At 49.2% G+C, this 25,706-nt stretch overlaps 1 protein-coding gene across 1 annotated transcript in view; it reads right to left on the reverse strand.

The window, feature by feature from the left end:
* LOC142576750 (putative ATP-dependent DNA helicase HFM1) overlaps positions 1 to 25,706 on the reverse strand; it is a 295,132-nt gene that overhangs the window by 47,046 nt on the left and 222,380 nt on the right. Inside the window, exons 15-17 of the mRNA XM_075687030.1 lie at positions 8,616 to 8,707; positions 8,064 to 8,124; positions 5,653 to 5,716 (exon numbers count right to left, since the gene is read on the reverse strand). Of these exons, the coding sequence (XP_075543145.1) occupies positions 5,653 to 5,716; positions 8,064 to 8,124; positions 8,616 to 8,707 (217 nt within the window). The remainder of the gene's footprint in view (positions 1 to 5,652; positions 5,717 to 8,063; positions 8,125 to 8,615; positions 8,708 to 25,706) is intronic.

Genomic DNA, 25,706 nt, shown 5'->3' on the forward strand with positions numbered 1-25,706 from the left:
TCTGTCAAATTTAATAAGAGGCAAGATAAGCTTTCAAGATGCATCGGGAAATTCATGCTGGAAAACCGACAAGAAAATGCAACTGAACGGTACCGCGTTCAGCGCAACGTTGAAACTTCGGGTACTTTGCTGTCTTGTCATTTGCCCTTGCCAAGTTTGAAGTAATTCAAGCTGCTTTGTAAGCGCGATTTCTGCGTGCTACTCAGCAAAAGAAAATTGTGACGACCTCTTCGTCTGCTGGGGTTCGAACACCTCCTAGCACTGAGAACTCGCAAAGGCGTACGAAGCAAACGTGAAAATGCACTTCATTTGCTGTGTAGCGTGTCAACAAACGCATAGCAATCGGAGAATGCAATCTGCGGTACAAGTTTTTTTATTCTCCCTTCGCGTACGTACCGAATTCGACGATCCACCTCTCCGCGCATTGCACTTGTCGTGCGAGACGCCATTTTCCAAAACAAACCGGCGCAATAGCTCCGTTGACAGCTCTCCGCGCAATTTCGACGGAAAATCGCAGCGATCGGTGCGACGGTGCGACTGTGCGACCAACCGGTTGGTCGCAGCCGAAAATCGGGGGGTCGGCACTGCGACTGCGATTTTCATCGCGAACGACGGAAATCGCACTTCCGGTGCGACGAAAATCGCATCATGTGAAACAGGCTTTACGCGGGACGATGAGCAAAACGTCAACAAGGTGAATGCACGTTTTGCTCATCGTCTTGAATTGCCATCTCCCGCATTCCCCGTCTTTTCTCACGCTTTACGCGGGGCGCTTAAATGCGTAATTCAGTGATCAGAAAGGTCTTGAGGGTCCCTTTGCGCACAACAAATTACAAATCAGTACGGTGATTCCCTCATGAGCAATTCCGCGTTTCACATGCACTTGAAAAAAAAAAACAGCAGACTTGTTCGACCATGCACAGTCACAATGCACTTTCAGCGAAGCTTTTCCTTTCGAGCCGCCGCAACAAGAACTTCATTTGTCTGTAATTAAGCGACACACTTTAAAACGTTACTCGACTACCCTTTTGAAACGTTGCCCGGATGTAGCGCTTTCGAGCACGTGTTAAGGAATGTAAAGAAATCCAGTTAACTCATCTACAAACATTTCACTTCGCGCGAACATTGGCGATAACGCACACACACATTTTCGCCAAGTTTGATCTCGGGAGTGCGTGTTAAATTCTGGGTTGTTCGTAAAACAGACTTCATCATCATCATCATCATCATCCTGGTTACGCCCACTGCAGGGCAAAGGCCTCTCCCATACTTCTCCAACAACCCCGGTCATGTACTAATTGTGGCCATGCCGTCCCTGCAAACTTCTTAATCTCATCCGCCCACCTAACTTTCTGCCGCCCCCTACTACGCTTCCCTTCCCTTGGGATCCAGTCCGTAACCCTTAATGACCATCGGTTATCTTTCCTCCTCATTACATGTCCTGCCCATGCCCATTTCTTTTTCTTGATTTCAACTAAGATGTCATTAACTCGCGTTTGTTCCCTCACCCAATCTGCTCTTTTCTTATCCCTTAACGTTACATCTATCATTCTTCTTTCCATAGCTCGTTGTGTCGTCCTCAATTTGAGTAGAACCCTTTTAGTAAGCCTCCAGGTTTCTTCCCCGTAGGTGAGTACTGGTAAGACACAGCTATTATATACTTTTCTCTTGAGGGATAATGGCAACCTGCTGTTCATGATCTGAGAATGCCTGCCAAACGCACCCCAGCCCATTCTTATTCTTCTGATTATTTCCGTCTCATGATCCGGATCCGCCGTCACTACCTGCCCTAAGTAGATGTATTCCTTTACGACTTCCAGTGCCTCGCTGCCTATTGTAAATTGCTGTTCTATTCCGAGACTGTTAAGCATTACTTTAGTTTTCTGCAGATTAATTTTTAGACCCACTCTTCTGCTTTGCCTCTCCAGGTCAGTGAGCAAGCATTGCAATTGGTCCCCTGAGTTACTAAGCAAGGCAATATCATCAGCGAATCGCAAGTTACTAAGGTATTCTCCATTAACTTTTATCCCCAATTCTTCCCAATCCAGGTCTCTGAATACCTCCTGTAAACACGCTGTGAATAGCATTGGAGATATCGTATCTCCCTGCCTGGCGCCTTTCTTTATTGGGATTTTGTTGCTTGCTTTATGGAGGACTACGGTGGCTGTGGAGCCGCTATAGATATCTTCCAGTATTTTTACATATGACTCGTCTACACCCTGATTCCGTAATGCCTCCATGACTGCTGAGACAGACTTATAACGCTCCGGATCGCGTGCATACGTAATTTACTATAGAGACCCTAATTACTGCACACACTTATTTCCCCTGCACATTACCCCCAACATACTCCTCCTTTAAAAGAAATATGAAGAAAGGCCTTGTTAAATTTACAAAGGACACAAGGGCAACCTATTACGAACCTCGTAAAACGCATAAAAATAAAGAGTTCAGTAATTATTTGCCACGCTCCTAATTAGGTCAGAAACATGACTTTCGTCGCAGATTACATTTAACAAGACCCACATTTCGATTAAATATAAACTTGGCTTGACGTAAAGTTGATAACATATAGTTGATAACAGCCGTATGGAACTTTCAAACACTTCCTTTACTTATATATATATATATATATATTTTCTGGAAACACTCTATTTGGTCCACGCGCGTACAACTTCGCAAACTTAATTTACATTCTGCTCTCCATTTCTGTTAAGCATGATTTTGGGCCCGTTTGTAGCTATGCCAGGGCAACGTGCTAAATTTCGCCCCGCTCGTTAAACTCACAACTCTCCGGAGCACTTGCACACGTAATTCACTGCAAAAGCCTAAAATTAGAACATAATTTGTACGCACATTACCCCAAACTTTCACCTTATATTTTCGCCATCTATAGACGAGGTTCCTCGTCCAATCCACCAAGGACGACACTATGCAAACCAAGTATGAACCTTCTACACCCACGTAAAAACAAAAAAGAAAGAAAAGAAAAACGCGAAGGCTCAGTAATTTTTGCGATGCTTCTAATTAAGCCAGAACGTGCAAGTTTTCACACAATACACCTTTATTAATCGCCTTATGTTCTGCAAATTTAAGTTTTGTGCATCTTACAGTCATTTGAGGACTCGGAAAGGAAACGTTGCGGATAACTGCAGTATGACACTGTGGAACGCTTGCATAAGCAACTTTCCACTAAAGCTGTGGTTAACCTAAACAGAACAAACAATTATCGTACAAAACTCGCAGTACGCTCGCAACTTGAACGAAATATAAACACCATGCTCTGCATGGTTCACCGAGCAAACAGGGAAAGCCCACTACACGTCCCGTATAATGCATGAAAATTGGGAAGAAACTAGCGTTCAGTAATTACTAATTCGAAAGCAACGAATTGAGCGAAATAGCCGGCGTCTGTAGCAGAGAAACGGCCCCTGAATCGCCGTTCTTTTTCGACGCCACGTCACGAGTCCGCGTTGACGTCGGTGGCCTTGGCTTGCTGCACTTGAAGAATTCGAAGGACCGGTGTTCAAGTGGGGATGAATACTTCCGCGTTCACAAGTCGCTTAGGTGTCCTTGGATTTTTTTCCATAGCACATCATTAACTTGCATGCTCACACTATCGGCACCCATTTCCTCTCAGTATGAAATTGCTGCCGTATTTGGTCCTCCCCAGTGAGCGGATACATTTTGTAAGCACGCCTCTAAACAGGCCTGAAACAAGGGTCTGCTAATTTCATTTAACTCCTCCTTAACTCGCACACTTGGAAATTTTGTTCCCATATCACATCTACAATTTCTCACATTTCGCAAAGATATAAACTTCGCGAGTAATCTAGTTTCTTTTTTATTCATATAACCGCGAAAACAGGCAGATTTAAATTTTTTTAGAGGCCATCTAGTCGTACTAACAGCTTTGCCGTAAAAGACGTCGACTACAGATCGGCGGCAGTCGCTATGCTCGGTCCCACCCGCGAGCGACAGGACGTGGCCCGCATTTAAAAGGAAGCTCTAGTTCGCGCGCTCCCATCCGAATGCATGTAAAAGGAGAAGTCGTTTTCCTCGGCAACCACAGCGCCAAATTTGACGAGCTTTGTCAAATTTAAAAGAAAAACTTAAGATAGGGAGATTGTTCGTTTCGCATTTTTGATGTAAGTCGTCAATTTTTTATTAAACATGGGCAAAATCTCAAATTTTCAATAAACGAAACTATCAAGTTCAAGACTGCGTAACTCAGCAATAAAAAATCCTATCACAGTTATGTGAATGGCATGTGATAGTACAAGTAAAGCGGACAAAATTCCTGTGTTACATATGAATCTAAAAGAATTCGATGATATGGAAGTACAGCTTTTGCAAAGCCCTTGTACACAACGTAACAAATTCACGTAAGGTATAAAATGACACATGGAACTTGTCCGCTTTCAATGATCTAGTGTATGCCGTTTACAGATCCGCGATATCTGTCCTAGATGCAGAGCTATTGATTTCTAGACTTGGTGCTTATATTTCTTTCAATCTTTCGAATGTCTGAAAATATTTTTGTACAAAATTCAGGCCCTAAATCGAAATTCCGCTTCCAACAGTCACTAGAATTTACCTTTCTCTTTCAAATGCTAGAAATTTCATTAAAATCGGTCCAGGGGTTACCTCAGCTAAACGTTTTTGCGTTTTACACGTATTTGAGTCGGCCGCGTCGGAGTTGGGCCCGAGATTCCTCGGAAACAGCCCGAGCGCGTCGGTTCGTGCCCCCCCCCCCCCCCCACCGCACACGCGTCGCTCCCCTCCTCGCCGGAGGGCGGGGCGTCGTCGCACTGCAGCTCGTCCGCCGCGTGGCTCGGCCGCAAGACGTGCTGCGTGCACTGTGCCGCCTCTGCATACGGCCATCTTGTGCTCGTTGGCTTCAACGAATGGTGGCCACAAGCGCCGACGCAGCTGTCGCACTTCAAGCGACGGCTTCGGTTGCTCGACCTATAACACCTTTAGAAACGAGTTACACACATTCATTGCTCGTCGACCTAACGGTGCCTAATGTTATACACATCGCCTGAAGAACTAGAGAATTACGCCGCTGACTCATTCGCAGGGTTGTCTAGCGGGGCTCATTCCATAGCAGGTTAGAACAGACGTAGAACACGACCGGGTTCAAATTTCACTTGTCGCGGCGCTGTTGGACAGCTGCCCACCTGGTAAGCGTGCACGAAGCGCTATGAGACTCATTTGTCGCGGCGCAAAGAAGAGCGACATTAGTATGACGTACGAAGATTTAAATGCGCTACGGGCCATCCATTCGATCGCATTGCCGATCATTGGCTTTACCAGGTTTCCGGGGGTCTCCAAATAAAGGCTTTTCTCGATTCGGTTGCTGCCATCGCGACTGCCTGCTGTGCTCGCAGCCAAGTGGCGATACGAAGTGCGCGAGAGAAATGCGCCTGCACGCGCATCACCCTCGCAGCCACACGGGCCGAGGTACACGTGCACGCGATGCGACGTAATCCAAGTGACGTCAGCGACGGGCTTGCGACCGAGAGAAATGAGCGTTCACAAATGGTTGCTCATAAAAATGCCAAGTAACCCCTGGCAGCCACTGCACTATACGTGCCTGGACTTGGCACGTATAGTGGCGATCCACTGGCACAGAGAGGACCGACTCACTCGTTTCCAGCTGTCGGTGGCCCGTCGCTGGAAGGCAGCACGACGCTCGCATTCCTCGCCTTGCCTGAAAAGAAACGTGAGCGGGTGCAGACGTCTGCCAGCTCGGGAAGCGGCGGCGCTGCCTTCTTCGCTTCGGCGATTCCAGAGCCCCGCAGCGCCGCCGCAACGGTTCGCGGTGGCAGTGGCATCGCAGCGACCGGACGCCGGGCCTAAAATTTCGTTTAGACACTGCGCGAGATCTCTTTATATGTAAGTGCATTTCAATGAAAACGTTTTCGTCCTTGTAACATACAAATTCCAATTGTATTTAAAAATTCTGGTTTATGCGCATATTTTACAAGACTTCGCCAGATTCGTATAACTCAGATTCCACTGCACATTGTTACATAATAAGAGAAATGGTTGTCATCAAACGAATGAGCTACATTTGTAGTTGTGAGAAGCAAATAAACTCTCCGGCAATTCGCAAAATGAAAAAAAAAATCAGAAAGAAAAAAATAATGACAGGCAATAGCTTGTCATCACCTAATAGGAGCACGAAACTTTCATTTGTAGCTTCGGCTGATTTCAGGTGAAAGCAGCGATTATTTGTAGGGATTTCATCGACTGAGTGACCGAATGATATCACCAGTGGAATTTCTCTTCTTATAATCTTTTCTTCCCCTTGTCCGTTTCCCCAGTGTAGGGTAGCCAACCGCGCTCAATCCTGGTTAACCTCCCTGCCTTTAATTTGTCTCTAAAAAGTATATCTGCACACACACACAGACACACACATTATTTATATATATATATATATATATATATATATATATATATATATATACTCTTTATAACAAATACGCCTTGTATACGGATTCACCGTAAACGTACGTCTGAACACACATTCATGGTGCCGCAGCTAATTTCAGGCAAACGCTGTGGAAGGATGCGACTAAAAAGTATGGTGTCGGCCAATCTATGGAGAGGAGCCATAACTTCTGCATTCTCATTGTTTGACTAATTATTGGAGAAAAATTAAACAGCAGCACAATTCGGTAATTCAGAGAAGAAAAAAATCCCACAAGGAAATTGTTCAGCGTTCAAGGACAGGTTTCAATGAGTAGCATTTCAATGCGCACCCAATACGCTCTCCTCGCAAAGGAATCCTGGGAGAACATTTCCGCGCGATCTGTGCGCCGCGATGGCAGTGAATGAACCGCGTTGTCAAGCAAGTGTGCTGTCCTGGAGAAGGTGACAGGGCGGCGACGAGCTGGGATTCTTTGCTTGCGCGAACCTGCTCCCGTCGACAGCGCATGAAAGCCAACGTCCACGTGACCTTCCTTTCGTGATTTGAGAGCACGCGTTTGCGGCGGGCAAGTGCGTAGTCGCGGTTGCAATACCTCGCGGGCTTCGTGAGTCGAAAAAAAGTAATCACACACAATAGGCACAAATTGGAGTACTGCTGGATGGGACTACAGCACTCTGCAATTTTCTGATTAGAAGTTGGTCTCAAAAATTCGTCTTCACTAATTGCGCAACTTGACGGAATGCATAAATATAGCGTCATTTTTCCATAATGTGGCCAATAACGTGCTTTTAATCGCGTCCTTCTATAGCGCCCTCGCACATAACGTTCGTTATAACGCTGGCCGGCCCGCATAAATCAAACGATAGCAAGAAGCACTTGACAAGAAAGAGAACAATGCGCGTTTATACACGCAGAAAGGTGCAAGTAAAATACCTACAACTTATATATACTACGCACACGTATGTTAAATTATATCAAGTTACGTGTGACCTAAGTGGAGAGTTTCGGGTATTAATCAGGGACACAACATCGTTCGCCATGCCACGCGGATAGTGCGGCCACGAGAATGGGTGTCTGGCTAAGCCGGACGCGCTTCAAGAATGAGCCAGCATCGCATTTCGACAGCTGTTAGCAGTCATCCCCAAGTATGCGGTCTTTTGGCGAAAAGAGCTCTAGTATGCGTGTTCGAAACGACGCTTGTTTCGCACGACCCCAATCCCTCCGAATGGGTGTTACTTCCAAAACGCCGCGATCAGTACATGCAATCTCAACTGCGGAAGAGAACAAAGCGCGATATTCACTCGCGCTACATCAACCGCATTCTTCCGCCTCAAGTGCAGACGAACGACGTGCGCATTCGTGCTCAGTGTACGATTGAGGTTTTCACGGGTGTCCCCGCAATCATCTTGCGCGGTCCTGAGACGATGTTGTCGGGCAATGCAAGGAAAGTATCTAAGTACTTTCTGTGCTTGATTCATTAGCGATTACACTATTCCTCGGTCTGTGCTTTGAGTGGGTGGCAAATTCAAGTGTCGTCTATGCTGCAGGGTGGACGGCAACGTTTTGCAAGTTCGTTAAAGGTAACCAACAGCAGGTGAGACATGCGACGCCCGAAGGGACTCACCAGTGCTGGCGACGCGAGACGGACGGCTGACGGTCGGCTTTGGCGGGGCGTTGCCGGCCACCTGCGGTCGAAAGTGCGCCCAGCATCACGTGCCTCGACGAACAAAGAAGACGTGCTCAACAACGACACTGGCCGCCATTAACCCGCGCACTGCAATTCGTACGATCCACGCAAAGGTAGAAAGGGCGTTGACCGAGGGGCCCGATTCTTATAGATTCTATTACTTATTCATCAATGAGTAACTACCAGTAATTTCCCCTGTCTTCCCCTTTGTGTCTTTGCTCGCTTCTCACGACACGCAAAGGTGTACCGGTTTAGAGACCTGCGGTGCCCATTGGACGAAAAGTTATCTTGGACGCGCTCAAATAGCGCGTTGGCCGCTGTGTGCACATAGGCAGACCCATCAGATTTTCGACTCGCTCTCGCTTGCACGCCACTTCCAACAACGCTCACCGGGCGCATCTCTATGCGCATGCGCCAGCGTAAGGGGACAGGTCGGAAGGATCGAATGCGGCGTCCTGAACAAAAGTGACGAAAAATGGTGCCACTCACAGTGTCTTCGACCTTCCCAATCCAGGAAGAGCGCAGCGTGATCTTGTCACTGGCGTAGCAAGGGGTGAAGTTGCGCCTCACATCCACGCCCACTGCACAGAAGACCGCGCACTGTAACGTACACCTGCGTCAGCCGCAGTGGCAGCAGTGCTGCAGGTATCGTGCTGGTTTTCATCTAATCTCCAGGGCCAGCATACTGAAAAGCTTATTTCGATAACATTATTCGTAAGCGAAAATTTCAGCAAATCCTGACGATTAGCGAAGGCGGCCGCAAAGAATCTTTACGAACAAAAAACGCACGCAGCACAGTCAGAACTGGACTCCATCGCAGCTCGTGCAGCACGCACATGAGCGCATTCGCGGCGAAGTCGTTCTCGCGAACTCGCGCTGCGTTCGGCTGAGCCCGGTTGCAGCCGCGCGCGCGTCGCTTCTCGAGCAGCCGTGGATGCGAGACTGCGCGGTGCGCGTATCAAACCCCTTGGCAAATGGCACAACAAGGTAAATGTATACCTGGTAGCGAAGCTTCCATAGGAGCCCATACGTTCAAAACATGACGGTCCATCGGCGGTCCATGGGGCTTAGCGCCATCTGTATGTGGTGGGAACACTTCCGGCGGAAGAAACAATAATGTGACCCCATGCCCGTTAAACGCAGAAGTGACGTCATTTTGTTTTCGAAGGCGCGAAATTTGTTTCGTTGTTCTTCCTTTGGAGCTATATATTCAAATGCCCCGCCATTCGACTTGACGGGCGTTTCGAGCTTTCAGCGTGGAAAGCGATGCAGGAAAAGGCCAGCCGTACGGTTGTCGAAATCGCATCCCTGCACAGAACATACTTTCTTTGGAGGCCGACGAAAGCTTTAGGTGTAGAGTGCTGATCCTATTGTTGGATGCCAAGCCCGTCGGCCAGCACGGTCGCACGAAGACAACTACACAATTATCTGGCGGTCTTAACTTACTACATTTGACTGAACAGATTAAAAAGCAATGAAGCTACCCGCGTCACCAAATTCAGACAAACTTTGACAAGCAAGAAAGCACAAGCTGTGAGGGGGGGCGTATTTCAACAGGTGTACGAGTGCGCCTTTCTGCCCATTTCAAGACGTGCATTGCATTGCGAGTGATAGTGGCGTCAACGCCCCCTGTAGCGATGGGCGCTTAAAAGAAATGCATTTATTAATAATAATAAAATTAAACTTGTATTTTCTTAACTCGTCAAGAATGTATAAAACTGTCTAGGAATTTTATTTTCGTTGAATGAATCTAACTGTGTCTCGTTTGAATTAAAAAACGCGTCTTTCTTTCCCAATGTTTGTTCCCTCCAAACATAGTCGCGCTTCAATCGCAGCTCCCATAACCCCCCATGCTGATGTCGGTGACAATCTGTACTGAACCGCTTTTCGCCCGAAGCTTCGCGACCTATTTGGATCGACCTTGGGCACGATGCAACGTGCCGTGACATCTGGCGGCCACCACAACGCCACTGCAGTACATATCGACGCTGTACGCGGCGCGCATCGCGTCCACTGATCGCGTGACAAGTGGCACGATGCGATGCTGATGATCGTGGTTTATTCGCATCACATCTGAAACGGGGCTGCGACGAACGGTCGTCCAGCCTGCTTGACAGAATCAGATATGCCACACGTGTCTTTTTCTTCATTCTAGCATTTTATAACATCTCCTTAGTCTTCTTCTTTTCTTGCTCAAAACTTGTGTTTCTCCCTTGCACAGGCTTCAGTGATTCCGTATGTGCACGGCCTTTCACACAGACTTAAAAAGCTGGCTGGTAGTTATGCAGTAAAAGTGGTATTTTCGGCAAAAAACAAAATAGGCAGTGTGTGTTCTAAGGTTGAAAAGAAGTTCGAAAGTAAGGATGATGTAAAGAAAGAATGTAGTGTTAAACATCCGCGCAAGAACCAATTTGTTGATTGCGCGAAGAACGTTGTTTACCAGATTCCTATGACGTGTGGTCATGCGTACGTAGGGCAGACTGCAAGATGCATTAAGACGAGGTTAAGGGAGCACTTGTCTAGTCTGAAAGGTCGCCCTAGTATGCATTTGGCAATGCATTGCCAAGAACATGATTGCTCACCTTGTCTTAGTAGCACAGACATTTTGTATAGGCATAGGAATCAAACCGCTAGGGAAATTGTGGAAGCACACTGGATTGAAAAACAAAAAGAAATATGCATCAGCCATCCTTCTGTTTCATTGTTAGATAAAGAAAATTCGCTTCTATCATCAAATCTTCAACGCATTTTATTGTAAGCGGTTGTTTTATGCACCTTGCTGTTTTTAGGTTGACCGGGTGGCTTTTGTCCACGTCTTTTTTTTATCACAAGTGTTACATGACTTGATCGCGCAGATCTGGGGGTACTTAAGCAGGTAGTTCTTCAAAAATACAACCAGTTGTTAGAAAGCGCTCGTCCTTGTGTTGCCCCTATTCTTCGTCCCTGTTTGTTTGCGCACAATAAGTTTTAAGATAGAAAATGAAAGCAGTTTTTTTGTACTCGTTCGCGAAGCCGGAGCGCGGTAACAGCGCTTCGTTCGGGCTAAAACAAGTGCATCGTTTTTTTCAGTCAGTCACTCACCACCAATAACATTTCACCGTGCTCGTCCGTTCACGAAGTGACGTACTATCGAGCTGCGCTAAGGTGCATGCATTCAGGACAGTTGCGCGCTCGCTCCGAAATAAGATTTGCGAGACTTCAGTCAGTGCCGCCTGGAGGAGGCGCTGCTTCAATGGAGGGATGACCGCGCAAAGAATTGCCGCGCTATGACGCGGCGGAAATTGCGGCAAGTGAAATGATGCAGTCGCTCATATTGAGGCACGTTTGCCTCAGAGCGGCGCCTCCTGTATTTTTTTTCTGTGCCTGCTGCATCGCGCCCATTTCCACTGGTGTCCCATCGTCGCTCTGTTGCTCCGATTGACCGCACGGCGGCACCGCGCTATTACCCCGCGGTGGCGGATGTGGCGCAATGCAGCCGTTGCCAACCCGCGCGTTGTTTTTATTTATTTTTATGGTTATTGTTATTATTGAATCTTATTTTTTTATAGCCTTCCGTGTTTACGAGGCCTCGATATTACCGCATGAGAGCATTGTGCGGAAAGAAGCGTTCCAGAAATCTGTCGCATTCTTTCGGAGCAACTCAAGTGCTCTGCTGATGGCGAGAGCCCGAGTTAAGAATAAATCGAATTCACAGGAATAAGTAGAAAGCAAATGAACAAGTTAATAATATTGTGGCAAGAGACTTGTGTGAAACAAACATGTATGAACCACTAAAACTCAACAAACATGGACATGGATCAGTCCATGTGTCGAAGATAGCGCACAAGCGACAAGTGCGTTGTCGTTTAGCCATCAAAGCTTTAGGTACTTGCGAGACAGTGGCTTGTTTTCATAAAGCCTGGCTACTGCTTTCTTGTCAGTGAAGTCAACGGCATAGTTTGTGAAAAGCGGCTTCGTGATTTTCTTACATACAAGTTCTGTTCGTTTGTGCCTTTCTGTTTTGTGACAACGGTCACAAAAGAATACTGGCAAGGCAACAATAACGTCAACGCTGTGCATTAAACACGTTTCCGAGCGCTTCTGCAGGAATGTGCGCTCCACAAACCTCTTCGGGGCGTGCAGAACTCGCACCAGTTCCGGACCTCCTGGTGCGCGCAACGTCAAACCGCTTTTGTGCTCGCGACCCGCAGGACTCACGCTCGCTTTTCTCGCGCACAGCGCGGGATCTCGTGACGAGGGAAGCCGCTGCCGTGTGTGGCGTCGGAAGAAAAGCTTTCGATGCGCAGGGTCTGCTGCACTAGTTTCACAGCTGTGGGCGCGTTTCTTGCTGACGTGCTGGCTATCTCGCTGCTGCTAATAATGTTGCGCGAGGAAAAGAATGAGCTTACTGGTACGCGAAGCGTCTTTCGCGTCTTCAGCATCTTCCCAAGTGACGTCCAGCATTTCATTGCACCCAGCACTGCGCCGAAGGGTCCCGCTTCTATGGGGCCGCCCGGAAATTTACGCGTCAGATCAAACTTGAATCCTCTCTCCAATGAAAACATATAGTGCACTGAACGTGAGACACAGTTGTGAATACCAGGGCGTGGTACGTCAGGAAGGTCTGCGGTTCGCTTGCCAATTTCACGTCTTCAACGTATTCTAAGAAAACAAGCCAGAGCCAGCCAAGTCTCGAGTCCTGCGAATCAGAGAACTGCTTGGGGTCAGAGTGATTCTGGTGAATATGTTGCTGGCAATTGCTGATATCCATAAGGACAAACTATTTGCACATGTTCTTCATCAACTCCACAGTTGGTCCGACGCTGGCAAACTTTGCATCGAAAGTGTGCCCTGCACGATCCTTCATGAAGGACAAAGCCGCTGTCACGGCAGGTGAAAACAACTGGACGGCAGGCTTCACTCCCATTTTTTTCTATATTTGATGGAAGGAAGTTCTTTCTCGTCAGAAAACGGACTGGCTTTAGAATCGAGCCCGGTTGCATTTTGCAGAGGTCCTTTATGTAAGTTGAAGAAACTTCACCATTTTTTCCTAACTCTTTTGCCAGAAACTGTGATCGCATGTTTTTTATTGTGGATCTGATCGAATGCCAGGAACAAACTTCGGCTTGGATCGGCGAGATGAGATACTCGGGTTTGCAGTTGCCCACGCGATAATACTTCCATGCTGCGACGTTTATTTTGTCATTTATGTCTTTTTTGTTATGTTTTTCTGTCAGTCACAACCCGAACGATTTCAAATCCTAGTTCTTCGGTCTTTCTGATGACGTGCTCCGTGGTTTCCGCAAGTAGATCACCAGTGCAGGCCCTCGTGAAGAAGTATCCTGCCAGGATCCTGAACCTCGCAGCACGCCACAGAGCTAAAATCACAAGAGCGAGTTCGCCCTTTTCTTCTTTTTAGACGCCGACAAAAGGCTGTTCAGAGCTTCCATGTCAACATCTCCCAGGAAAACATCTCTTCGTTTGTTGTACTCGAGCCTACGCTTGATCCGCAGTTCATCTATGACGAGGCTGCACATTCTGGCTTGTTCCATCCCGAGGCATTCCATCTCGGTGTTCAGCCTTTTTTTCACGAGATCACTTGAAACTTACTTCACCTGCAGTACTTCCTAGGTGCTTTTGAAGTGTCGTTCTGCATGGGAGTGCGAAGAACTCTGTACTCAGGTATTCATATGACTTTGTGGAAAGGTTGCGCAAAATTATGTACCGCCGTACAGTGGTTTCGAACCACATTGTTTTATTTTCGTTTCTTTGCCTTGTAGTTCAGCACTTGATAGATAATTAATCTGGCTTTCGTGCAGCCCTGATTTGAGTCGGCGACTTGAAGAAATTGGTTGACATTGCGCTCTTCCTGTAGGCGTTGTAGCTCCTTTTTGTAAGCGTAGGCGGTTGCCTGCATCCTCTGATTCCGTGCCTTCCGTGACCTTTCTTTTTCGCGCCACCTATTTCGTTCTAGGAAGGCTGAAGCGGAGCTTCTTCATTCCGCTTGAGCGCCAACTGATCTCAAGGCATGGGTGCCTGCCCCGTCTACTGATTGCGCGTGGGTTGGGAAAATGAGGTTCGTGCATTTCCCGCTTGTTGATGCCAAAGGAGCAGTATCAGGCATTGTCATCGCTGTAGACTGCAGACACACTTTCTGATGTGACCTGATAACTGGGCCATCTGTGCTCGGGCGCTTGAGAGGGCACGTTCACACAAACTTCGAGTGTATCTGACGACGATGCAGCGCACGAATGCACTTCCTCAGCAGATGTATAGGCAGGCTAGCTGGCGTGGCCTCTACGGCCACACCGGCTTTCTTTTCTGTGTAACGCTAGAACTCCTCACTTTCGGCTGCTCCTTATTTGTGTAGGACGGATAGTGAGTAAAAACACTGGGCACTGCTCCTTGCTTGAGCATACGCCTCTTCGTGCCCTGGCGAAAGTCGCTTTCCAAAAAATGAAGGCTGCATACAGCCGGATAATTTGAATTCGGACTCGGCTCCCAGTTCTTTCTTGCGGTAACTTGCAGCCATCGTTCCCGTAGCTCTTTGTCCGCTGGTATGTCGTGAAAGGAACTCCAGCGTCTTTCTTTCGCTGGCTCGACACACAAAACTGTGTGCAACAGCAACGCATACTGACATGAAAAAGATCACAGGAACATCACCGTTGCAGCAAACAGACGTCTACCAGAAACCTACGGGTTAAGTGTCGTCCGCAAGTTGACGGAGGCGAGTATTGTGGCCCCGGTAAGACCCATAATAATAATTTTTTTCGACCTCATCTTTTATTGCGTGCAGAGATCCCTTCTTTAATTGTCCTTGTGAAAACACTTAATAACGTTTGTAGTTATTACTTGCAGACGACATAAGCGCGCCGCGAAATGTCCGCAAACTGCCGGCGCGCGGGCGGGGGAACAACGTCGTCTGCAATACGGTGGAGCCGCCAAGCGGCACCTCGGGACAAAATCGAGAGAGGGGGCATGGCGGCAGGCACAGCAAAAAAAGAAACGCAAGACACTTTGTCGAGAATAAAGTGTGAAACGGCGGAAGCCTGACACCATTTCCCATGGCGGTTTGTTGCGTCGTAAACATCAAGGAGGCACACAAATCGTACACTGTTATGTGAATGTTTGTTTGTTTATTAAATGTCTGCAACGTCGTTCTGGACGAAGTGTCTATTAAAGTACTTCGTGGCCGCCTGGAACTGTTGCAGTGCCGTTTGCGCATCAGAAGGAGACGCGTCTTCCATGGCGGTGTCGGGGTGTAGTTGACCATCTTCATCATCCACATGGCTCGATTGACTTGTACTTGCTCGGCTTGCCCCGGCAAGATGGCGGTCACGACGCTTCCGAGCTTCATTTGCCTTGGTACCCGGAGATGCAGCGAGTCGCTTCAAACGCATTGCCTCTCTTGCGTTGGCCCGTTGCGTCCATAGACTGTGGTGTCGGACGCGTCTCGCCGCCATGATGCATGCGACGTATGCACTAAGCCTCTCTTGAGCGCCCCTTGCGTTCAGCGGCTGCCGCACGTCGCGTGTTGGGAGACACTGGTTTGGCGAGACGAGGCATCCTTCCCACACGATACCGTAAAGTAAACTGCCGCCACCGCCGCCGCCACACCACACGCATGCAGACGGTCGCCACGCGCGCCTCGCGACAGTGACGTCAGGCCACACAGCGCCCAATCGGGAGGTCACCTCAAGCGCCTGACGACAGTGGCGTCAGGGCGCACCGTCGAACACACGGCCATCACGCGTCCCCATGTGATGAGTCATCAAGCGCGGCGCCGAACCACCCCGACACCCGCACTTGACGACAGTGACGTCACGCACGCGAGCCAATCAGGAGGCGCACACCTGTGCCTAGTGACAGTGACGTCACAACACAGAGGAAACCAATCAGGAGGCCGGAAAGCTGGGACAGTTTCTGCTAACGGCAGATGACTTTGACAATGAGCCATTAAAGGCTTCCGCCTTAATAGAAAGGAGACACTGCTCAGAGACATATGGTCGGACGAACTCATAAGCGAACGACTAAACGGGACAACGACTGCCAATAAACATGCGGGCGATGCACGTTTTCTTTGCGAGTACTACATCACTGCATCTTAACCTACACACACTTAAAAGCTTACACGAATAAACACGTGCGTCCCAAAGACTTATGATGATGTCGTTCGGCGATGAACGCGGTTTCGGGAGCGCATGCACACTTTTCGTTTGTATCGCAAATCCACCTGGCGACCGCCAAAGACGAACACGAACAAAAAAGGCAAACAAAGCTATTCGCTCTAAAGAAGGCTATAGTTCGTAACTACTAAATGCAGAGAGTTGCTTTCCTAAGATGAGCTTTCACGATCGAACCTCAAATTTCGTCAATATGAATGCGCTGAATCCTAAAGGCTTCGTAATCACGTTTTCGCACGCAACCTCGCGTGCCCGTGAATTCAAGCCTGATGGCGTAGAATACGATTAAGCGCACCACATACGACCACGTATTACTTATATAAACAAAGTACACAACGCGTAAAAACCATGTGGAAGAGTGCAGACAAATGGCAACATCCTCAGTGAACTGCGAAATATCTACTACGCTATGACCCGCAACAAATTACGCGAACCTGACACATACTATACTATGAGAGACTCGCAACTACCTCGCATGTGGAGAATGTTGGTCTGAAGTTCTCCCTCCCTATTCGACGAATCCGTGTCTTTCTTCTCAACCCGTAGCGCTTACCGGATGCATCTAGAAGAGCTTGTTGTCTTTGCTGAAACTATTTTGGCATACGAACGCGCAGCAGGTTATGGTGATAGAAAATACCGTGAAGCGAAGTCGCACTTGCCACAAAACTTTGTTCAAGGTGTTCGCAAATCAAAACAAAAGAGAAGAGCAACGGCGCCAACATGCACTCCTCGCCACTCCATAGACGCTTCTCAAGCGAAAATGGCGCTGCAGCGCGACTGTAAACAAACGAAGCCGGCGCGAGGGCCCACGTGATGCCATTAGGCCAACGGCGACGCGGCGTCGGCCAGAGCGAGCGAGGAGGAGGCGGCATTCTTCAAAGCGTGGTGCTTCTACACTAAGTTCAAGGGGGTTTGATCGGTCGACGCTCACGCGCGCGGCCACGCGTGACGTCATGGAAATGTACGGCGCTCCCTCGTGCTTAGTGGGCTGTACGTCGTGCGTGGTTCTCGAAAGCAGCACAGAGGCAACGCTACGGTTCCGACGCAGAGGCATATTTCCGCGGGTCTCGGCTTCTAAACGTGCTAATCTCGTCGGAGACACCAAAGACACTTACTATACTAGTTTCACTACGGACCACCAAACGGTATTTGTACAAGTCTGCAGTGCTTCTCCTGTGTCCAACCCTATGTGCATTATACGCCCAGTGTGCATGGCTATGCGTATCGTATGTGCAACAAAAAAAAACTCTTCAAGGAACCCCTCACCAGTTCTGGCCATTTTGAGCTGACAAGCGCAGAGCATACATTGCGCGATAGCAATCGCGTCTGCAAAGTATTACATGGCTACGCGAACGAACGCCGTTTCGCTCTTCACTCACAGACGCCGCGCTCCAAGCCGGACGGTGACGTAATCGTGCCCCTGCGCCTACGTAATCATATCCGCATGTGACGTCGCTCGTGGTGACACGTGACTTCGAAAATCATTCAAGACATCTCTTATCTGTGTGATCTGTTGCTTGAATTGCCGAATTGAAGTTTAGAGAAATGATAAAACACACAAACGGAATGTCTGCGTGTGTTTTTTTACTTCGGACTAAAGCAAGAGATGTACTTCCGCTTCGTCTGCTTGTTCCCACGGTCGTGCTGTCACGTGCGCAGGTACCGAAACTATGCCATTTTCAACCGTGCCAGCGAGTGATCACGCTGTGCGATCTGCTTGTTCTGCCTCAGTATTCGTCTAGGCCTCAATTATACCGCTAGTCATGTTTTCTTGTACACAGCGCGCAAAATCGTGCGCTGCGCGAACCAGACAACAGCTTGGGCGCGACGCTGTTGGCGAAAGCGCGTAGCGCCGAAAAAAAAATGAGGTGTAAAAAAAACATGAAGGCGGGGCCTGTGACGTATGCGTCACGCGATCCTCGAGGTACGGTATGAAAGAACGCAGGGAAGGAATTTCGCTTGCGTAGGCTAGACGGGGCGAGTGGAGAGAGCGTCTTGTTTGGCACTGGAGCCCGCCTGCTGAAATCATGTGTTCGCGGAACTCAAATTTCCATCTCGGCTATTAATGAGCCGATTTGAAAACTTCTTGAGGCAGAACGCTCCCTGAGGAGACGTAACAACTTGCAGCGTATAACCAAAGTTTGCTAAGGGGCCTGGTGAGGGGCCCTTTAGCAACGACATCGCGACTGCAAATAATTTAATTAGCGAACGCTCAAACAACGGCCTAGCAATGCCTAAACTTGGCGTAGGAGAAGGAGGAAAGAGAGAAGGCAGGGACGTTAACCGGAAATGCGTCCGGTTGCCCGCCCTACTCTGGGGGACGGGAAAGAGGGAGTAGAAAGATGAGATAGAGAGAGGGGGAGAGGGAAAGCCGCGTTTAGCTCGCGCACGCACCCGGAGGGCCTGAGCGAGTCAGAGGAGCTCACTTAGACCAGTCGCCCTCAAGAAAGATAAGAGAGACTTCACACGAGAGAATGACTAATTTGGTCAAAGAAAATGTGCTTTCGCACGATATTAAGGCGAAAGCCTTAAGTGGCTCGTTGCAGTGGCTTATACTCGAAAAAAGTGGCGTCTAGTCCAGTGACACAAAAATATCATCATCAAGAATGTCTCAGACCCCCGTAATCTATGAATATGAATCTATGAATATGAATGATGAAACGAAAGAAATAAAGAAAGAACGAAAGAACTTTTAGGTAGTGCATTAGGTGCTGGCATGGTCTACCTACAGCGTGATACGTTTATTTCACACTGTGGTTCGTTATGTATTGCAAGAAGGCTGACCTCTCCGATCGTGTAACTTAATGCATTACCACGTGTGCAGCCGGCTTTCACTTTCACGTGTTACCGGAGCGTAGCATGCTGCCGAACTTGTTCCGCTGCGCCCGTCTGTCGCTCTCCTTCTTGGCGACGGACACCGGCGGCGGATAGCGTCGCCAACAGTGGTTGGAATGAACCCGTGGCATCGTGTGCTGTAAAATCTTTGTGTATTGTATTTGGCCCGAGATTCGCACTTAGCGTAGTTGAATAGAAAGCTTGAATAATAAAATGAGTTAATATTTTCCCTCATCCCACGCCACGCCACTCACCATGGCGAGGACATTGCAGGCTTTGGTAAAACAGCCATATTCGTAGTTTCTCTTGACGCGTACCTCCCATTAACCGCCGCGGTAGCTTAGCGGATATGGTGCTGCGGTGCTAAGCACGAGGTCACGGGATCGAATCCCGGCAGCGGCGGCCTCATTTCCATGGGGGCGAAATGCAGACGCCCGTGTCCGTTGTAATGGGGGCACGTTAAAGAACCCCAACTTGTCAAAGTTACTCCGGAGTCCGTCACGACGGCGTGCCTAATAATCATATCATGGTTTGATATGACGTGTGCACGTGTGACGTCTTCTTTCCTTACCTGCCTAGACTCTGCCATCAGACTCATCATCATCTGCTGTCGGACTCATCCTCCCCCGCCCAAATTACCATCACGGTAAATAAAAGTCGAATGGGAGGTACTGTTGGGTACTGCAGCACATCCTTTCTGTGAGAAGGACAGCGACGGAACTATTTGAGAGTTGGAAGGTGGCGTGGTGGTGACGAGGGGCAAGGGGGAGTAAGGTCCTCATCCCCCATTACATGTTTCAGGCGTTTCCCCCTTTCCCCTCCTCTCCAGACAGCACTGAACAGACGGACTGACAGGAATCCACGAAAACTTTTCCAAGCAGACGCACCTCGCTTCGTAAGAAAGAGGGCCCCGCCGAGGTGGCGGGGGATTCGTTTTTGCAGCTCGACAAGCTCTCCCCAAATGATCGGGCTGAACGCATGCTGCTACATTAGGCGGGGGGTGCCGTCAGCTCGTTTTCTCACTTCATACATGTCGCTCGAAGTTCCGTTGCCCATGGTTCCATATAGGTTAGAATTAATGGGCCCCCTTCTCCTACTGTCCGAGGCGAGGCCCTGGGCTGCAGCCCCCACAGCCCTCCCCCCATCCTTAATCTAGCGCTGTCAGAAACAGACGGCAGATTTCGCGGAAGAGACAAACAGAATCTATTGAAGAGCTAATGGCAAGCTCTCCAGAGGTACTACAAACCTCGCCATAAACAGACTCGTCAATAAGCAGGTAACTATAAGGCGGACAGCAAGAGAGGTCGCAAACGGCCTCGCACACATGTACGTGCCACTTAAAGATGAATATCAGAACGAAGAAATAAGTGAACCTTACTCCGGCATATCGCAACCGTACTTGGACAGTGCCTTCCCTGCAGCTGAGATAAGGCACGTACTCTTTAATTTAAATGGCAGATCTGCCCCGGGTCCAGATGGCATCACAAGTAAGATTTTGCGAAACCTGGAAGGTGATGCCATATACATAATCACGGTTAAAATTAAGTCACTGGAGATCCGGCACGGTCCCACCGGAATGGAGGGAGGCCAAGGTGACGTTTATACTGAAACCCGGCAAATAACTAACAAAGGGGAAACTCGGGACCATATCACTTAAATCCTGTATTGGCAAGGTACCTGAATATGCTATTAATAACAGGATAGTAGCACACAGAAAACCAGGAGCTTTTCAGGCACAATCTCATAGGTTTTCGGAAGGCATTATCCACACAGGACGACATGCTCATGATCAAACGTGCTATTATTGATGGCCTAGCAGGGACGTAAAGGGCCTCCTGGGTCTGGAAATTATCAAAACATTTGATACGTGGCGCATAAACATATCCTACATGAAATATCAACCTTGAACCTTGGAAGCAATTTTTACAAATATGTGAGGTCCTTTGTAGATAATCGGACAGCTCGGGTCAAACTCGGAATAGTCACAGGCGGTCCATACAATTTAGGCAACAGCGGCGCACCACAAAGCTTGGTATTGTTCCCACTCCTCTTCAACATTGCCATGCACAGGCTCTCGGAAGATTTGTCTAAAATCCCCAGCTTGGGGCACCTCATATACTCTGATGATATCACAGCGTGGGTCCCCAGGGGGTCACTGGCAGCACTAGAGCAGACACTACAGGCCGCCGTAGACGCCACAGAATCCTTCCTTAAGAACATCGGAATCAGGCTATCACCTAGTAAATCTGAGCTGCGGCTCTTTAGACACGGGAGACAGGGTGTTAGGAACCTTGCGCCTTTAGAAACTCTACCAATTAAAATCGCAGACAACACAGGACGGGTCGTACCCAGAGTAGACAGAATTACAATTCTGGGTCTTGTCATTGACACAAGGAGCTGTAATGCTAAGGCCATAAACCGTCTCAGAGGGCAGGGCAACAGGACTTTAAGGCTCCTGGGCAGGGTCTCAAATGGAAATGCAGGCCTCAAGGCGGACAATCTCATCAGAGCATATCAGGCATGTCACGTGCATTGCATCATATCTGATCTGGGGGAAAGGAGAGCAGGCTAAGCTAAAAACACTTATACGCGCCGGCTTCAAAAGGGCTCTCGGTCTCCCGCACGGAACGAGTACCGAACTCCTCAACAAGTTAGGACTTCATAACACTGTAGATGAGCTCATTGAGGCGCATTCGATGTCACAAATTGCAAGACTCTCCAAGACTAAGCCAGGGTAGAAAATTCTAGATGAAGATGGAATACTGCCTCGAGGAGGAGACGTCTCTAAGTTCAAAATATCCAAGGAAGTGGAGACACAATTACATGTGGACCCCGTTACTTGGAAATATTCATCCTGTCCACAACAAGGGCAGAAGAGACGCCAGGGCCAAATGCATTCTGGGTAAACTGCACCAACAACAAAGCTCAGCTATTTTTGTCGATGCAACTAGTTATGGATCGGGCGACCATTACGCTATTGCCGTGGTTGATGAGAACGGTAAATTAATAAGCGTGGCGTTACTGAGAACGAGCTCAATTCATGCAGCCACAGCAAGCATAGCACTTGCAATTGCAATGAGCAGATGCTCCACGATTTTCTCCGATTCCCGTACAGCTATTAGGAACTACTCAGCCGGCTTCGCCTCAATGGAAGCAAAGAAGTTACTTATACACATTCTTAATACTCATAATTACGAGCAACTGGATAGCTCACACCAAGTCTGATTTCTGGCTCATCAGGGTCACTCGGTTAGCCCCAATGACTGCAATCCTAACGAGCAAGCTCACTCTGCTGTGCGAGACCACACATGCCGCGCATCAGATTAGGAACTGCTCCAGGATGACTGCGGCTCCTACAAAGACCCACTTAGTATTTTTCACGAGATCACCTCACACTACAGGGACGGCAGGAGGTTTTTTCCTCCCCCCCCCCCCATCAGAAGCTCAACCGAGCTCAGGCAGTCACATTAAGGATGATTCAAACTAAATCTTATCCCACACCTTCCGCGCTTAACAAAATTGACCAGGATTTTCCCGCGGAATGTAAAAGTTGTGGACACACTCCGTGTCTATTTGATATGTTCTGGCTGTGCCCCAACCAAAGGGCTTCGGATATCATGATCTTGGTTTGTAGCGCGAATTGAACACGGACACAGAAAGGAGCAGACAGGACTAGCGCTCGTCCTGTCTGCTCCTTTCCGTGTCCGTATTCAATTCGCGCTACAAGCCAAGGTCATGTTACCGTACCAACTCCCCCAACTGTCCATCCTTTTTCTTCGGATATTAACAGTGAGGAGAACTGGAGCCGGCGCATATCCAGGGAAATCCTCCAGGATCAACTCCTGGCCGTCCGGAGAGCTCACGACATCGGAACGACATCGATGGCTCCGCCCACGTAGGTGGGCGGAGCCATCGACTTAGCCTGAGGGCTTTTGCCCTCGTGCCCTAGTTTCTCTGTGCCAAAATAAAGCTCTTGCCATGCCATGCCTTCTCTCGCCAATAATGTATACGTTATGTACACGATGTTTATATACATGCCGGAGCTTTGTTTGAGTGTTATGTCGTCCACTGCATGCCACTGTACTCGTAGGCAAGAACGCTGTCGCGGCTTGCACAGATGAAACCGCTTCCCGAGTTATTTTTTTCTATTGCATTGATCAGATTCTTTATTTGGCTCTCTAAAGACAATTGCCCTGCGTGAAAGGGCTGCGACGAACGTTTCGCCGGTACATGCCAACGGCGATGCGCTCGCGTGTGTGCAGCACCATATGTAGCTGCCGACTCAACAACTCGGATGCGTTCGCACTGCTCAGAGTGCATGTGCCCAATCGACTGCCGTGTGTCCGGCTTGTACAGCTGCGCAATTTCATCGTCTTAGTACCCTGATGACCTAACGCAAGGTGCGTGACATATTCGCCTGAATAACGCGAGCGTCGTGTAGAAACATGCACGGTCAACGCGGAGCATCTCAGCTATTCTCGCCGTTTCGTCATGACACTGGCATTTATTTATGCAGGGAAACTTGTCCTACGCTTTTATGAGAAACTGGTGCAGTTGGCTCTGAAGCGCAAACATCACAGTGGAACCTGTACTTCATTTGTGAACAAAGCGTATGCAAGGACGAAATGTACACATAGAAATGGTTTCCATCAATGAGCACTTTTCCCCATTACGCAGTTCCAAGTCAATATGAGCTGTGAAGAAGAAGACGCGCCTCGCGGCACAGCCGCATCGCCAACGCGCGGCTCGGCTCCGCTCGCGCTGTTGATTACTGTCGCCTTTTTGGACAGTGCTTCGGGCTGTCTCGCCGTTCCCGGTCACTGCGCTTTTGCATTAGGAGCCGCCAATAAACCCCTTCTCAATTGGTGGAGGTGCTGGGACTCAAACCCCGTCGCTTGAAACCCTGAAGCTGCGATCAAGAACGCTATCACCCGCCATGACCGACAGCTCATCCCAAACGGCGCCGTCGCCACAGTCTGTCACTTGCACCGGCGTTCCACGACAACGGGACCCCAAGATCTTAAGCGGTGCAGACGACGAAGACTGGTTGGCGTCGTATGAATGAGTGAGCGCGCACAAGTGGGATGATCCACCGAATTTAACCCACGTCATCTTTTATCTGGCTGGTGTTGCCCAACACTGGTTTCACAACCACGAAAGTGACCTACCCACATGGTCAATCTTCAAGACAACCTTTACGGAAGTGTTCGGCCGACCCGCTGTTCGCAAGCTGCGCGCTGAACAACGCTTGCGCGCCTGAGCACAGCAGACGGCAAAAACGTTCACGAGCGACATTGAAGACGTCGTGGACCTGTGTAAACGAGTCAACGCCGCAATGCCCGAAGCTGAGCGAATTCACCATATACTGAAGGGCATCAATGACGGCGCTTTCCAGATGCTCCTAGCCAGGAATCCGCGCACTGTGTCCGAAGTCGTCAGCCTATGCCAAAGTTATGATGAGGAAGCAACACGCTTCGACTCGGCGTGCTCTGGGCAGCGACGACTTGGTGGCAAGCCTTGACAGCATGTACGACCCATGCTCATTATTTCAACGGGTCAAGGAGTTCGTGCGTGAGGAAGTTGCCCGCCAACTTTCTTTAGTCCCCTTCACTCAGGAGCCCACCTCCCGTCTTCCAAACACGCTCCGCACTCTCATTTCCGAAGAGGTCGCTCAAGTTGTCCCTTCCGCACACCATCAGCCGCCTGCAGCCGCGAATCTCAACTCTGCGCTGGCAGTGCAGCCTGTCGCCACGCCTCTCACCTATGCGCAGCCAGTCCTGCCTGTGGACGCGCCTCTTACGTACGTGCAGGCTGTACGCAGGCCTCCGCCGGCGCCTTTCGCGACCCATTTCCAACCGGTGCCACCGGAAGCCCATGCTGCATCTTGGACCGCACCGAGAGCTAATCCTTGGAGGACGCCTGACAATCGTCCCATCTGTTATTCTTGCTGTACTCCCGGACACGTCGCCCGATATTGCCGCTGTCGGCCTCAAGCGTTCGACGACGCCTCTCGGCCCGTACAGTACGGCAGCCAGCCCTTTCGCCAATACGCCACTCCTTCCCCCAACCGTATGCTCATGCTGACCTTCCAGAATTTCCTTCGCGTCGCTCGCCATTCCCTCGCCGACGCTCGCTCTCCCCAATGCGTCGGACACCCGCACCACCTGACCAGGAAAACTGAACGTCGCAGTTCACGAGGCAAGAACTGCGCCCCATTCGAACGGCCTAAGTCCTCGCGCCTGTCCTGCTAACTGGTCGAAATTTGTGTCGAAGGTGTTCCTGCATTCGCTCTTGTGGATACCGGTGCAGCCGTTTCTGTGATAGCCGCCAAACTGTGCCGTTCACTGCGCAAGGTGACCACGCCGTTTTCTGGACTGTCGCTTCGTACGGCAAGCGCGCAGCAGGTCACTCCGCAAGCAGCCTGTACTGTACGTGTGCTGATTCACGGCACTGTTTACATAGTCGAGTGTATTATTCTTCCCACCTGCTCGCATGACGTCATCCTCGGATGGGACTTCCTATCCCGTCATAAAGCCGTGATCGACTGCGCACGCGCCGAAGTTGAATTATCCCTTTGTGACGC

Source organism: Dermacentor variabilis, chromosome 3 (genome assembly GCF_050947875.1).
Source record: "Dermacentor variabilis isolate Ectoservices chromosome 3, ASM5094787v1, whole genome shotgun sequence".
Taxonomy (NCBI): domain Eukaryota; kingdom Metazoa; phylum Arthropoda; class Arachnida; order Ixodida; family Ixodidae; genus Dermacentor; species Dermacentor variabilis.